General features: G+C 35.3%; 1 protein-coding gene across 2 annotated transcripts in view; it reads right to left on the bottom strand.

Annotated features, from left to right (window-relative positions):
- SMC2 (structural maintenance of chromosomes 2) overlaps positions 1-15,752 on the bottom strand; it is a 66,426-nt gene that overhangs the window by 25,798 nt on the left and 24,876 nt on the right. For both annotated transcript variants that reach the window (XM_042912676.1, XM_042912675.1), the window contains exons 15-17: positions 13,983-14,187; positions 4,340-4,475; positions 1,919-2,043 (exon numbers count right to left, since the gene is read on the bottom strand). In XM_042912676.1, the coding sequence (XP_042768610.1) occupies positions 1,919-2,043; positions 4,340-4,475; positions 13,983-14,187 (466 nt within the window). The remainder of the gene's footprint in view (positions 1-1,918; positions 2,044-4,339; positions 4,476-13,982; positions 14,188-15,752) is intronic.

Below are 15,752 nucleotides of genomic sequence, written 5' to 3'. Positions count from 1 at the left end.
TAATTTGGATGTAATTAAAAAAAAATAAAATTATAAAAAAAAGACACACCAATCAATGGAACAAAACAGAGCCCAGAAATAAATTGTCATAAACCCATGCATCAATGGTCAAAGGAGCCAAGAACATACAATGAAGAAGGAACAGTTTCTTCAATTAATGGTGCTTAGAAAACTGGACAGCCACATGCCAAAGAATGCAACTGCACCATTATCTTATACTACATATCAAAATTAACTCAATAGGTTAAAGACCTGAATGTAAGTCCTGAAACCATAAAACTCCTAGAAGAAAACATAAGTGATAAACTCCTTGACACTGGTCTTAACAGTGATTTTTTTTGGACTTCACACCAAAAGCAAACACAACAAAAGCAAAAATAACTAGGACAATTATCAAACTAAAAAGTTTCTATAGAGCAACAAATTGAAAAGACAACATAATTAATGGGAGAAAATATTTGCAAATCATATCGATGAGAGGTTAACACCCAAAATATGTAAGAAACTCCTACAACTCAAAAGAAAAAGCCAAACAGTCTGATTAAAAAACGGGTAGAGTATCTGAATAGACCTTTTTCTACAGAAGATACATAGTCACCCAGTACATGAAAAGATGCTCAACATCACTAAGCATCAGGGAAATGCAAATCAAAATCACAATAAGATAGATACACGTTAGAAGGGCTATTATCAAAAAAAAAACAAGAAATAACAAGTGTCAGAGATGATGTGGAGAAAAGGGAATCCCTCATGCACTGTTGGGAGGAATGCAAATTACTGCAGCAACTATGTTAAACAGTATGGAGGTTCCACAAAAAATTAAAAATAGATATGATGTAAAAGTTCTACTCCTGGGTATTTGAAGAAAACAAAACAGTAACTCAAAAATATATACACACCACAATGTTCACTGCAGCATTATTTACAATAGCCAAGATATGGAAACAACTTAGGTAAGCATCTACTCATGGATAATGGGTAAAGAAAATGTGTGTGTATATATACTGGAATATTACTCAGCTATAAAAAAAAGAATGAGATCTTGCCATTTGCAAAAACATGGATGGAACTCAAAGCCATTATACTAAATGGAAAAAAGAGAAAGATAAATACCATATAATATCACTTACATGTGGAATCTTAACCAATTAAAAAAATCTTAGTACAGAGAACAGATTGGTGGTTGCCAGAGGTAGGGGGTAAACAAAATGGGTAAATTTTTTAAATTTTATAAAAAGGAAAGAAAATATTAGTGGGTAATAGGTAGGTGGATATTGTCCTATGGAATGAGAAAAACTAAAACTACTCTATACAATTAAATTCTAATTAAAAGTGTAAGACAAGTTCTTAAAATGAGGGTTCTGTAGAAGCAGCTATAAATTGAATTAAACATTAAAAGTTTCTGTTTAACAAAAATCCTATGAACAAAATTAAAAGACAAGCACATAAACCAAAAGATATTCATAATGCAGATAATCTATAAGAAATCATAACTCTTAAGTATGAGAATAGAAACAAACCATAAGCAAGTCAATAGGAAAAATAGTTGAAAGAAGTAGAATATTCACAGAAGTAGAAACCAAAAGGTCTGAGGAACAGATCAAATAGATTCTAGGCTTCCCCTGCAATATCTGCAGGTGAAAACAGTAATGTGCTACCTCTTTCTAACAATCACATTGGAGATATTTTAAAGACTTTCTAGAAAAGAAAGGATTTAGAGAACTGACAACTTTCATATGCCACTGGTGAAATGTATACTGCTCCAAATGGGCAGAACTTGGCAATATAATAATAGTATCTAATAATTAAAATATTTAAGGTAACTAATTCAAACAAATATATAATAAAGATGAGATCTAAATATCTAAAGTAAGGTTATCAGTATAAACAGAGGACGCACAGAATGTTTTTATCTTACCAATGGTTTTTTTAAGGGCATCTAATTCTTCTTGTTGCTTGTGATAGGAGCTTTGCTGGAGCTTGGTTTGTAATAAATCTGCCTCCTCAGTTTTCATCTCCCACTGCTGTTTTAGTTGGCGATACCTTAGAAAAAAAGAAGTTTACAATAAATGATCACAACTTTTCTGATATTTGAGACATGCATTCAAACAATAGGCTCTTACCTAAAATAAACTCACATACAATATAAACAATTTTTTTTATGTGTATTTATTTCTGAGACAGAGAAAGACAGAGCATGAGTGGGGAGGGGCAGAGAGAGAGGGAGACACTGAATCCGAAGCAGGCTCCAGACTCTGAGCTGTCAGCAGAGCCCGATGTGGGGCTCGAACTCACAAACCATGCGATCATGACCTGAGCTGAAGTTGGTTGCTCAACCGACTGAGCCACCCAGGTGCCCCTCAATATAAACAATGTTAAGATGCCACTTATTACAAGAATAGTTTTGAAGACTCAGTTTTTGAGGAATCAAATTCAAGTCTGATTTGATCACCGAAGGTAAACGACTCTAAACGGCCAAGGCTGACAACTATTTACAGAAATATTCTTAATTTTAGAAAGCACTAAATATAACCTTTAAATAAATAGGTTTCCTTAAAAATGGTCTCTTCTACTGAGCCTTACCAAGAAGAAAAACTCCAAACTCCACAACAGCTTCCCACAAGAATACATTAATATGCAACAATCACACAAAATTTCAAAAATCTGGTTATCAATTCCTATTTTCAAATACTAATAAAAAGTTCCCCCCAACATTCTGTAATGAGACTGATAGTTTTAAAAGACCTAGTACTGAACTAAACATTACATTGTGCTCTTCTTGCAAACCCTGTAATCTAGCCCATTTCTAGCTGCTTAATATTTTCTTTGGAAGGTATTTAGCTAATTCAGCCGCAGTGAAATATCAAGTTGTAATAAATTCACAAGGCAGCTTGACACTAGAAATTCATGAGGTCTGAGGAAAAAGGAAGCAACTTATAAAACATAAATACTCCCTTGAGTATTCTTGGCTGACAATGCTGGACAGCAATTAAAACTGTAATTTTAAAGCCATTTTTCAATTTATTTAAAAATGGGGAGTATAGAAACTTGAAAAAAAAAAGATAAAAGCTATTTTCCTGATATGGTCTGTGAAAGAATGGCTTTAGTTGATACTTCCACTCTCATATTTTTAAAAATCTATTTCCTTTCCTTGACCTCAATGCCACTATCAGTCCACAAGACAACTCTGCAAAATAAATGATCCAATACTACTGAATAAAGGTAACAGCACCAAGCCAAATGCCAACTGCAAACTCATTGCCTTGCCAAAGTTTCCACAGATATTCACTTTTTGGTAATTTATGTTAAAGAAGGTAAAAGCAGGCTTTGTATGTATATGTTTGAGAGTGGACATTTTGATATAATATCTATGTTGGAATGACCACTTTGACTAATTATGAGCATCTCTTCTATACATATAATATTCCAAAAAAGTCTTGGCAACATTCTAAGTTTTGATAATTTCAGAAGATGAATGTTTAAAATTTACAAAACCATATATATTTTGAAGTTTATTTATATATGATTTTTAACCTTTGTTCAGTATTGTGAATTCTGAATAAAATGTCTGATTTTAATTTTAACTCAGTTCCCATTTGTCATCTTTGGAGACTGTAGGTTTGTGGCATTTTTCCTCTTAGAACTCAGTGTTACCTAACATGTTTTACCAATTTAACTTTGAAAGCAAGAAGAAGGAAGAGATTTATCTGTTTGGTTCGCTGCTGTATTCCCAGCTCCTACAAGAGTACTGGGCACTGACGTTAAGTGATGAAAAGATACATGAGGTAGCATGACGCCAATTTAAAAAAAAAAAACAACAATGTACCTGTATCATACACAAACAGAAGTAATATTGAAAGGTACACATACATATGCATACCCATACCCCTACAAAAGAAACACAGTAAGGAAACACTTTAACAGTGACTTTCTTACATGCCTCAGTAGGCAGCTCAGTGATCTTTAATAATCTATAGGATAGCCACGATGCTACTAAACTTAATGTTGGTATCTGATCAATGCTACATTGTGTATCATTTCAAATCAAAGACTCCAGTACCCTCTGGTATCAACATCCAGAGTATGGATTTCCCCACCAATCCCAGTAGAATGTTAACAGTGTATCTCAACAGGGAAAGAAAAATATTTGGCTGATGTATTTTCTTCCTTTTAATTAGCTTTCCCTAATTTCTTATAACAATGACATTCTTATCAGAAAAAGCTAACTGATAAAAGTCAGAAGTTGTATTTCTTTAGCTAAAATTCTTTCATCTTCTACCATGCAAATCTTTGACCAAAAAGAAACTTAAAAATACAACTTAATTCAACAAAGTCTTACTTTTCAGCTGTGTTTTTAAGACCTGCTAATTCCTCATCTAGAGCCTGTAGCTCATTCTCCTTAATTCTCAGCTCATCTTGAACACCTTTCAGTTCTTGAAACTTGGTTAAAATAGAAGCTGCCTGGGATCGAGCACCTGATTGAAGCAAATTGAAACAGACCTTAGTCATTAAGTTACCACATATTTAGTAAACAATAAAAAAATTTCTGAGAATTATACTTGAAAAGATTCAACAGCAAATCTTTTATAGTGAGCTTATGAAGATACAGATTTCAATGCATCATTGGAATCTCAGGACATACATACTTGATAAGAAATGCTTCTAAGAAGATGTGATGGATTATTCATTCAAATAATCACTGCCCCTGCCTTCTAGGCCCACCCCTCCCAGGGCCACTAATCTCTCCGATAGTATCAGCTTAGCCACGTGATTGGCTCTGGCCAATGAAATGAAAAATGTGCCTTTTTTGAAAGTAAGCTTAAAAGGCAGCACATAATTCATCATTTGTCTCCTCTCTCCCATGAGAAAAGCATGTTCAAAGTAAGGGCTATTTTTCCTTCAGTCTGGGTCCCACAATGAGAATAACACTGAACAGAAATAACTGATCTACAGGTAAAGAAGCATAATTATTGAATGAACTTGTAAACCATTGGGATTTGGGGGCTATTTACTACCACATCATAACCTGGCCTGAACTTTGATATAGCAGAGGAAGCAGCTAAATTGGTTTCACTTTACAAACAACTGTGAATGTCTGACAATACTAGGTTACATTGGCAAGAATACTCTAGGTTTGATGGGAGAATACAAAAGTCAATTAGCAATGCTATTATGAGCACTTTGTTATTTAATATGATAAAGAGTTGCATATTTGCCATTCCTAAGTAGGAACTTCAAGAACATCCAAATCAATGAAATCTAAAGTTTCTCCTATTTTAGATACTTAATATTTGATCTCTCTTTATCCTCCAATTGCAGATACTAATCCTCTTATTGTATTCTTTGTTGGCTATTGTTTTCTTGGCCTAGAAAGAAATTATGTCACTTAGTATCTTAACAGGCATTATTCAGTCTCTTGGTTTGGTTAAAGGCACAAACTGTAAAAACAGACTACTTGAATTCAAATCCTGGGCTTTGCCACTTACCAGCAAGTTATTTCACTGCATACTGGAGATGACAGTAATATACTCCCCATATAGTTGCTATAAGGATGAAAAAGCACTGAGAATAGATCTTCATTAAAGGATAAAAATGTCCTCTATCTGCATTGCCCAGTTACCCATTAACTATTAATGGTCACTGGGTCCTTGAAATGTGACTAGTACAATCGAGGTTATTATTTTTATTTATCTTATTTAAATGTAAACAGCCACGTATGGCTACTGTACTGGACAGCACAGTCTTACAATGTTGCCTGGTACTAAGTACTATTCAGTCTGTTATTACTCGACCACTCAACATAGATCTGCAAATTCAATGTGACAAACATAAGAAGAATATGATCATTATCTTATTCTCAAGGGTAGATTTAATTTTTTCTTTTACTTTTGAAAGGAGAAGTGACATACAAAAATTCGAAGTTAGTGGTTCCTGATGAAGTGGGCAAAGTAAAAATGTACTGAATAAAAAAATTTCCCAGTGGCTAGAATATCCTAATAGGGCAAAATGCAAGAAAAACAAAATAAAAACAAAACAGGAACAGACTACATGAGAAGAACAGAAGAAAGCAATACTGTTGATTACTAAGCTGTGAGCTCCTTGAGGGCTATGACACTTTATAATTTCTCAGTATTATTAAGTAGCTGTGACACAGTAGGTATTCAAAAGAAAACCCAATCCTTAAATTAGGAATAGAACTCTGGATTAAGTCATTCCAAACCCACACTTTCCTATTTTAAAAACAAAACAACAAAAACCCCCATCCTATTTACCACACAGAATTTTGAGGACAAAATGATATAAAACCTACCTTCAAGATTTGTGGGGAAGATGGAAGCAGAGTAGGAAGACCCTAGGCTCACCTCGGCCCCTGAATCTAATCAAATCACCTGAAATACCCCAGAAATTGACCTGAACTGCAGAAGAAACTCCACAAGGAAAGGCAGAGAAGAGACCACATCAAAGAAGGCAGGAAGTGTAGAGACACAGTTTGGGAGAGAAACAGATTGTGGCCACTGTGGTGGGGTGGGAGCTGCAGTCACAGAGACGCACGAGCACATAGAATACAAATCCCTGTAGCAATTGGCTTCAAAAGAGAGGGACCAAATTTTGTGAGTTGTGGCAACCAGTGGGGATTAAAACCTGGAGTTCTAAAGGTCAGCATGCTTGGCTATGGGAAAGCCCCAAGGGTACTGGAGCCCCTCTTTGGAGACACAGTGGGGCAAACAGCCTGCTACAAACAGTATGGTAACTGCTTTCTGAAGAGCATCTGGGGCACATGGTGGGGAAGCTGTGAGCTCATCTGGAAGCTTGTCCCAGAGAGGCAGCATTCACAGAGAGATCCCTTTAGGACAAAGAACTAGCAGGCGCCATTTCCCTCCCTGCTCCTCAGCATAAGCACAGGGTCATCTGTGGAAACCAATACAGCACAGACACTTGCTACCTAACATGCTTATACCAAGTTCCATCTCCCATGCTCAGGTAGATGCACCCTTCCCAGTCATGCTTGCCTCAAGTCCCATCACTGTAGGCTCCTACCCCCAAAAGACCAGTCCAACCCTTGCCAACACATATCTCCAGACATAGGAGTTTAAATTTTTTTTTTAATGTTTATTTATTATTGAGAGACAGACACAGAGCTTCAGCAGGGGAGGGGTAGAGAGAGGGAAGACACAATCTGAAGTAGGCTCCAAGCTCTGAGCTGTCAGCACAGAGCCCGACACGGGGATCGAACTCAAGAACTGAGATCATGACCTGAGCCGAAGTTGGTCGCCCAACCAACTGAGCCACCCAGGTGCCCCTCCAAACCTATGATTTTATGCAGCCTCGACTCCACTGGCAATAGGTCTCATTTCACAAGGAGACTAGAGCATACCTAGTTAATAAAATGCTTCACATTCAGGCCAGAGACCAAACACTGCCCATGACAGGCAAAAAGAGCTGCTGTAGACCACTGGCCTGAAGGATAAAGAGGCCAGTACACAACAGCAGAACGTACACAGGACACACTGTAGATACTCCCAGAAACTCCAAACCTGGAGAACAGGGGATGCTATACTCCAGGGAACTCTTCTCCATCAGGCCATTACCATTAAGAACAGAAGATGTAACTGACTTTCCTAACACATGGAAACAGGTAGAGACTTAGACAAAATGAGAAGACATAGGAATTTATCCTAAATGAAAGAACATGACAATGCCACAGCCAGAGATCCAAACAAAACACATACAAGTAACATGACTGACAGAAAACTTAAAGTAATAATCATAAAGATACTGCACTTGAGAAAAAAGTGGAAGACATCAGTGAGACCCTTAATACAGAGATAAAAAGAACCAATCAGTGAGGAAGAGTGCAATAGATGAGATTACAAACACCCATGATGCAATGGAAGAGAAACAAATTAATTACCTAGAAGACAGAGGGGTGGAAAATAATCAAACTGAACAGAAGTGAGATAAAAGAATTATTCAAAAAGTGAGTATACTAAGGGAACTCAGTGACCCCATCAAATGTAATATTATTTGAATGGTAGGGATCCCAAAGAATAAGACAGAGAAAAGGGGGCAGAAATTTTGAAGAAATAATACCTGAAGACTTCACTAATCTGGGGAAGGAAACATGTCTACTTCCAAGAGACACAGAGAACCCCCAACAGAATCCACAAAAGCAGATTCACACAAAGATATATTGTAATTAAAATATCAACATGTAGTGATAAACAATTTTAAAAAGGAGCAAGACAAAAAATAACAGTAACATACAAGGGAAACCCCATAAGGCTATCAGCAGCTTTCTTAGCAGAAACTTTGCAGGCCAGAAGGGAGTGGCCTAACACACTAAAAGTGCTGAATGGGAAAAATAGGCAGCCAAGATTACTTTATGAAGCTAGGCTATCATTCAGAATAGAAGGAAAAATAGTTTCCCAGAGAAACAAAAATGAAAGGAGTTCATGACCACTAAACCAGACCTGCAGGAAACTGACTGGAAAGGAAAGACCAAAAGTGACCATATGTAAGCGGGAGACAGAGAAGTTACAAAAATAAGTATTTCTGTAGAAAATCAGTCAAAGAATTCACAAAATACAAAGATGTAAAATGTGACACTAAATACCTAAAAGGTGGGGAGGAGAGCAGTAAAGAATGGGTTCAAACTTAAGCAAATCACATAACATAGACTGCTATATGCAAAAGACGTTATATACAAATCTAATGGTATCCAAATAGAAAAGTAGAAGTAGACATGCAAAGGATAAAGAACAAGGAATGCAAATATAGCACTAAAGAAAACCAGCACACCATGAAAGAGGAGAAAGCATGAGGGAAAAACTTCAGAAACAAAACGACAATAAGTACCTACGTGTCAATATTTACTTTGAATGTAAATGGACTAAACGCTCCAATCAAAAGACATAGGGGACAGAATGCAAAAAAGACCCAACTATATGCTGCCTACAAGAGACACATTTCAGGGGCACCTGGGTGGCTCAGTCAGTTAAGCATCTGACTTGGGCTCAGGTCATGATCTCACGGTTCTTGAGTTCAAGCCCCATGTTGGACTCTGTGCTGACAGCATGGGGCCTGGAGCCTGCTTCAGATTCTTGTCTCCCTCTCTCTCTCGCGCGCACGCTCTCTCTCTCTCTGCCCCTCCCCCACTCAGCCTCTCTCTCTCTCAAAAATAAACATTTTAAAAAAAAAAAAGAGAGACACATTTCAGACCTAAAGACACCTGAAGGTTGAAAATGAGAGAACGGAGAGACATTTATCATGTAAATGGATGTCAAAAGAAAGCCTAAGTAGACATATTTATATCAGACAAAATAGATTTTAAAACAAAGACTGTAACGAGAGACAAAGAGGGACACTATATAATAAGAAAAGCAACTATCCAACAAGGAGACATAACAATTTTAAATATTTATGCACTCAACATGAGAATACACAAATATAAAAAATAGTTAATAACAACATAAAGGAATTAATCAATAGTCATACGATAATAGTAGGGGATTTTAACACCCCACTAATGTCAATGGAAAGATCAAAAAATCCACAAGGAAACAGTGGCTTTGAATGACACACTGGATCAGATGGATTTAACAAATATATTTAGAACATTCCATCCTAAATAGCAGAATACACATTCATTTCAGGTACAAATGGAAAATTCTCCAGAACAGATCACATATTAGGCCACAAAAGAAGTCTCAACAAATTCAAAAAGACTTAAGTTATATCATGCATCTTTTCTGACCACAATGCTATGAAACTAGAAATCAACCACAAGAAAAAGTCTAGAAAGAACAATAAACATATGGAAGATTAAAACATGCTACTAAATTATGAATGGGTCAGCCGAGAAATCAAGGAAGAAATCCTAAAATACATGGAAACAAATGAAAATGAAAACAGTCCAAAACCTTTGGGATGCAGCAAAAGCAGCTCTAAGAGGAAGTTTAGGGCAATACAGGCCAACTTCAAGAAGCAAAAAAAAAAAAAAAAAAAAAAAAAATCTCAAACAACTATATCCAAAGGAGCTAAAGAAAGAAAAAACAAAACCCCAAAACAGCAGAAGGGAGAAAATAAATATTAGAGCAAAAATAAATGATATAGAAATTAAAAGAACAAAACAGATAAATGGTTCCTTAAAAAGATGAACAAAATTGATAAATCTTCAGTCAGAACCATGAAATAACAGAGAAAAAGGACTCAAATAAAATTACAAATGAAAGATGAGAATAACCAACCTCACAGAAACACAAACAACTGTAAGAGAATATTGACTATATGCCAACAAATTGGACAATGCAGAAGAAACAGATAAATTCCTAGGAACATATAACTTATCAAAACTGAAACTGGAAGAAATAAAAAATTTGAACAGACTGATTACAAGCAAGAAGACTGAATCAGTAATATAAAAATTCCCAAAGAGCAAAGGTCTAGGACAAAGTGGCTTATTCTACCAAACATTTAAAGACGAGTTAATACCTACATTTCTCAAGCTATTCTGAAAGTAGAAAAGGAAGGAAAACTTCCAAATTCATTTTACAAGGCCAGCATTAACCTGATACAAAAACCAGATAAAGGTACTAGAAAAAAAAAAAAAAAAAGACATCTACAGGCCACTATCTCTGATGAACATATATATATAAAAATCCCCAACAAAATACTAGCAAATCGAATCCAACAATACATGAAAAAAGTCATTGACCATAATCAAATTAATCAATGTGATCTATCATCAAGAGAAAGGATAAAAATCATATGATCACTTCAACAGATGCAGAAAAAGCATTTGACAAAGTACAACATCCATTCATGATAAAAGCCCTCAACAAAGTAGGTTTAGAGGGAACATACTTCAACATAATAAAGGCCATATATGAAATACCCACAGCTGATATAATATCCAATGGGAAAACAGATTTTACTGTAAGATCTAGAACAAGATAAGAATGCCTACTCTCACTACTTTTATTCAACATAGCACTGGCAGTCCTAGCTCAGGCAATTAGGCAACAAAAAGAAATAAAAGGTATCCAAATTCGTAAGGAGGTGGTAAAACTTTCACTACTTACAGATAACATGATACTATATATAGAAAACCCTAAAACTCCACCAAAAAACTATTAGAACCGATCAGGGAATTGAGTAAAGACACAGGATACAAAATCAATGTGCAGAAATATGCTGCACTTTCTATATACTAATAATGAAGCAGCAGCAAGAGAAATGAACAATCCTACCAAAAACAGAAAATACCTAGAAATAAACTTAGCCAAGGGGGTGAAACATCTGTACTCTGAACACTATAACACTGATGAAAGAAACTGAAGATGATACAAAGAAAGATATTCCATGCTCATGGACTGGAAAAAATATTATTAAAATGTCTATACTACCCAAAGTAATCTACACTTTTAATGCAATCCATTTTCCACAGTACTAAAACAAACAATCCTAAAATTTATATGGAACCACAAAAGACCCAAATAACCAAAGCAATCTTGAAAAAGAAAAGCAAAGCTGGAGGTATCAGCTTCAAGTTAGATTACAAAGCTGTAGGAATGGAAATAGTATGGTACCAGCACAAAAACAGATACCTAGATCAATGGAAAAGAACAGAAAGCCCAGAAATAAACCCACAACTATATGGTCAATTAATCTTTGACAAAGAAGGTAAGAATATCTAATGGGAAAAAGACAGTCTCTTCAGCAAATGGCATTGGGCAAACTGGTCAGCTACATGCAAAAAACAACAACAACCAAAACAACAACAAAAAAAACCTAGACCACTTTCTTATATCATGCACAAAAATAAACTCAAAATGAACTAAAGACAGAGCTGAGACCTGAAACCATAAAAACCCAGGAAGAGAGGACAGGCAGTGATGTCAATGACATAGGTCATAGCAACATTTTTCTACATACGTCTCCTGAGGCAAAGGAAAGGACTACATGAAAATAAAAAGCTTCTGCACAGTGAACAAAACAATCAGCAAAACTGAAAGAGAATCTACAGAATAGAAGATATTTGTACCTGACATATCTGATGAAGGATTAGTATCCAAAATATAAAGAATTGACAAAACTTGACTCAAAAAACAAAAAAATCCAACTAAAAAGTGGGCAGAAGACATGAAGAGACATTTCTCCAAAGAAATACAAATGGCCAAAAGACACATGAAAAGAGGCTCATCAAAATCACTCATCATCAGGGAAATGCAAATCAAAACTACAATGAGGTATCACCTCACATCTGTCAAAATGGCTAAAATGAAAACACAGGAGACAAGTGTGGTAGAGGATGTGGAGAAATAGGAACTCTCCTGCACTGTTGGTAGGAATGTACACTGGTGCAGTCACTGTGGAAAACAGTATAGAGGTTCCTCAAAAGGTTAAAAATGGAACCACCCTATCATCCATCCATTGCACTACTGGTACGATTTTGGTGTTTACCAAAAATACACAAAAACACTAACTCAAAGGGATACATGAACCCATACGTTTATTGCAGCTTTATTTACAATATCCAAATTATGTAACCAGCCCTACGTGTCTGTCAACTGATGAATGGATAAAGAAGAGGTGGTGTGTGTGTACATGTACATATGTATATATATACATACATATATATATATATATATATATATATATATATATATATATAGACATAATATTCAATCATAAAATAGGAAATCTTGCCATTTTCAAGGACATGGATGGACTGAGAAAGTATAATGCTAAGTGAAATAAGTCAGTCAGAAAAAGAAAAATACCACACAATTTCACTCATATATGCAATTTAAGGAACAAAGGAAAAAAGAGAGAGAAGCCAAGAAACAGACTCGTAACTATAGAGAACTGATGGCTACCAGATGGAAGGTTGGTAGGGTGATAGGTGAAATAGGTGACAGGGATTATTAAGGAGTGTACTTGTTGGGATGAGCACTGGGTGATGTATGAAATTGTTGGATCACTAAACTGTACACCTGAAATTAATATAACACACTATATTAACTATGCTAAAATTAAATTTAATTAAAAAAAACTTATATAATCAATAGAGCATGATCATTTTTCTTTTAATACATTTAGTACTGAGTATTTTTTTGGTATTACTCTTGTCTTCTAGGCTTTCTTTTTGTTGCTGTTTATCTCATACCTTGTGTATCTTGTTAATATTTTACTTTTACCTTTTTGTTCATCATTTAGTTTTAAGCCCAAAAGTAAATAAAGCCAAAAAAACCACAATCAACCTTAAAAGTAAATAAACAGAAAGTCAAATCCATAGATCTTTGCACTTCAATAAAAGATTTTCAAGTCACTAGAAAACGAGTATGCTTAATAACTGTTTTCTACTTCTACTTTTTATAATTGTACCTATCTCATAGATAAGCTATAGAAACGTTAAATGAATTAATGGCATGGTTCCTGGAGTATCATAAGTTATCAATAAACATACAGAGGAAACCATAGTAGTGGTTCAACATTAGCTCTGTAATCCAACTGAGTTAAAATACTAGCTCTAACACTATTTGCCACTGAGTGAATTACTAAACTTTTCTCATTTAATTCCCTAAAAAAAATGGGGAAAAAAACTACTTTATAAAATAGTTGTAAGGAATGAGAAAAAAGAGCAAATATGTATATCAGGGTGCCTGGGTGGCTCAGTCAGCTGAGTGTCTGACTTTGGCTCAAGTCATCATACTGTGGTTTGTGACTTCGAACCCCACATTGGGCTCTGTGTAAACAGCTCGGAGCCTGGAGCCTGCTTAAGATTCTGTGTCTCCCTCTCTGTTGCTCACCAACTCATGCCCTGTCTCAATCTCTCTTTCTCTCTCTCTCTCAAAAATGAATAAACGTTAAAAAAATTTTTTTTAGAAAAAAAAAGCAAATTGTAAAGCACCTGGCATAATATGAATTAAATAAATGTTAACTATTTTTATTTTTTGCAAAAAAACAAACACATAACGTACCTCCACTCAATGTTCCATGAGGATCAAATACATCACCTCCTAGAGTAACAGTTCTGGTCATTATCCTTTTATCAAAGGCCACTTTTTTTGCATTATCCATATTATTACAAACAAATGTTGTTCCAAAGACAAATTCCATTGCTTTCTGAAGTTCTGGTTTGTATTCAACAAGGGAAAGAGCTACATGAACATTGTTAGGGCCAACCTATGGAAAAACAACAGATCTATCACAGTAAATACTACTCCTTTCTTTTCAAATATTATTTTATAAAACAGAAGTGCTATACTAGAAATTTAAGTAATACTTAACCGAACACTATAATTCCTTTTGAACTTTCTAAAATGCTATGGAAAACTCAAGAGTTTTAGAACAAATTTCAAGTTTAAACACTAAAAGTTCTACAGCTACATAAAATATTTAACTAAGGCACCAGGCATTATGAGAGTGTCTATTAAGCAAGAGCCAGTACCAAGTTTCTAAATTCAAAATGGACTATGGACACATTCTCTTAATTAAAATACAACAGTTGCTTGGGGCGTCTGGGTGGCTCAGTCAGTTAAGCGTCCGATTTTGGCTCAGGTCATGATCTCGTGGCTTGTGAGCTTGAGCCCTGCATCAAGCTCTGTGCTGACAGCTCAGAGCCTGAAGCCTGCTTCCGATTCTGTCTCCCTCTCTCTGCTCCTCCCCTGTTCATGCTGTCTGTCTGTCTGTCTCTCTCTCTCTCTCTCTCTCTCTCTCTCTCAATAAATAAATAAATAAATAAATAAATAAATAAATATTAAAAAAAATTTAAATACAGCTGTTGCTGGATCAACCCAATTATATAAAATGTTTTATTTCAACTATTAGTAATTTGGTTGTTCCACAGTGAATACTTTTTCATTCAAATTAAACATGCTAGGGCAAACAAACAGACCAACAAAAACACATGCTAGGGCAGCCACCTACCAACTACCAAAGTAAAAACACAACTAACAATTGCAAGAGTCAAAAAAAATTTTTTTTAATTCTTCATTTTTTTTTTTAATCCAACTGCCTCTTCTCAACTTTTGTTTATAATATTTTCTTCTGCTCATCTTTTTAAAATAACTAAGCATTCTTTAAGGAGCCTAGTAGTAGCAAGAGAAATCAAAATGAAGGCAGCTGTTTAACAAATGTTCAGCATTGTTCTCTGACACAGCAGCTACCGTTAAAAAGGTCTAAGAGATCTGAATATAAGTATTTTTGCCGTTACCTGAAATCCCAATTTACTACTTACACTCGGACTTGTCCGAAAGCTGAAATAACTTCCAAAACCTTCCAGACCCATTGGTAATTTTTTAAAGTAAATGAAGTACTAACTAGAACACCACCTTTTAATTACTCTGCACTCATTTTCCTTCTCCTAATAGTATACGTATCAATACAACTGTATTTTGAAATAATTTTCATTGAAGGCTTCTCAACATCAGCAAGAACACTGAGTATACATTTAGTATCTTAAATACAAATGCATTTCTAGGTTTCCTAACTGCCATTTCAACTGATGCTCAATAAAAAAATGGTATCACTGGTGAACATTAGGATTGGCTTCATGTTATTACCTACAGTCACACAACCATAACCAAATGTATGGTCTTGTACTCCTTTGGGGGGAGGGGGGGTTGTGTGTGTTTTTGTTTTTGTTTTTTAACTAATAGCAATACCACTTTAGGTCTACCTTAGCACCTGACTGGGTATCCCAGTTCCTGCCTTTGTATGCCCAGAGGTTGGAAGGCAATGTAGAGATA

Source organism: Panthera leo, chromosome D4, assembly GCF_018350215.1.
Source record: "Panthera leo isolate Ple1 chromosome D4, P.leo_Ple1_pat1.1, whole genome shotgun sequence".
Classification (NCBI taxonomy): domain Eukaryota; kingdom Metazoa; phylum Chordata; class Mammalia; order Carnivora; family Felidae; genus Panthera; species Panthera leo.
This window is presented reverse-complemented; position numbering and strand designations above follow the sequence as displayed.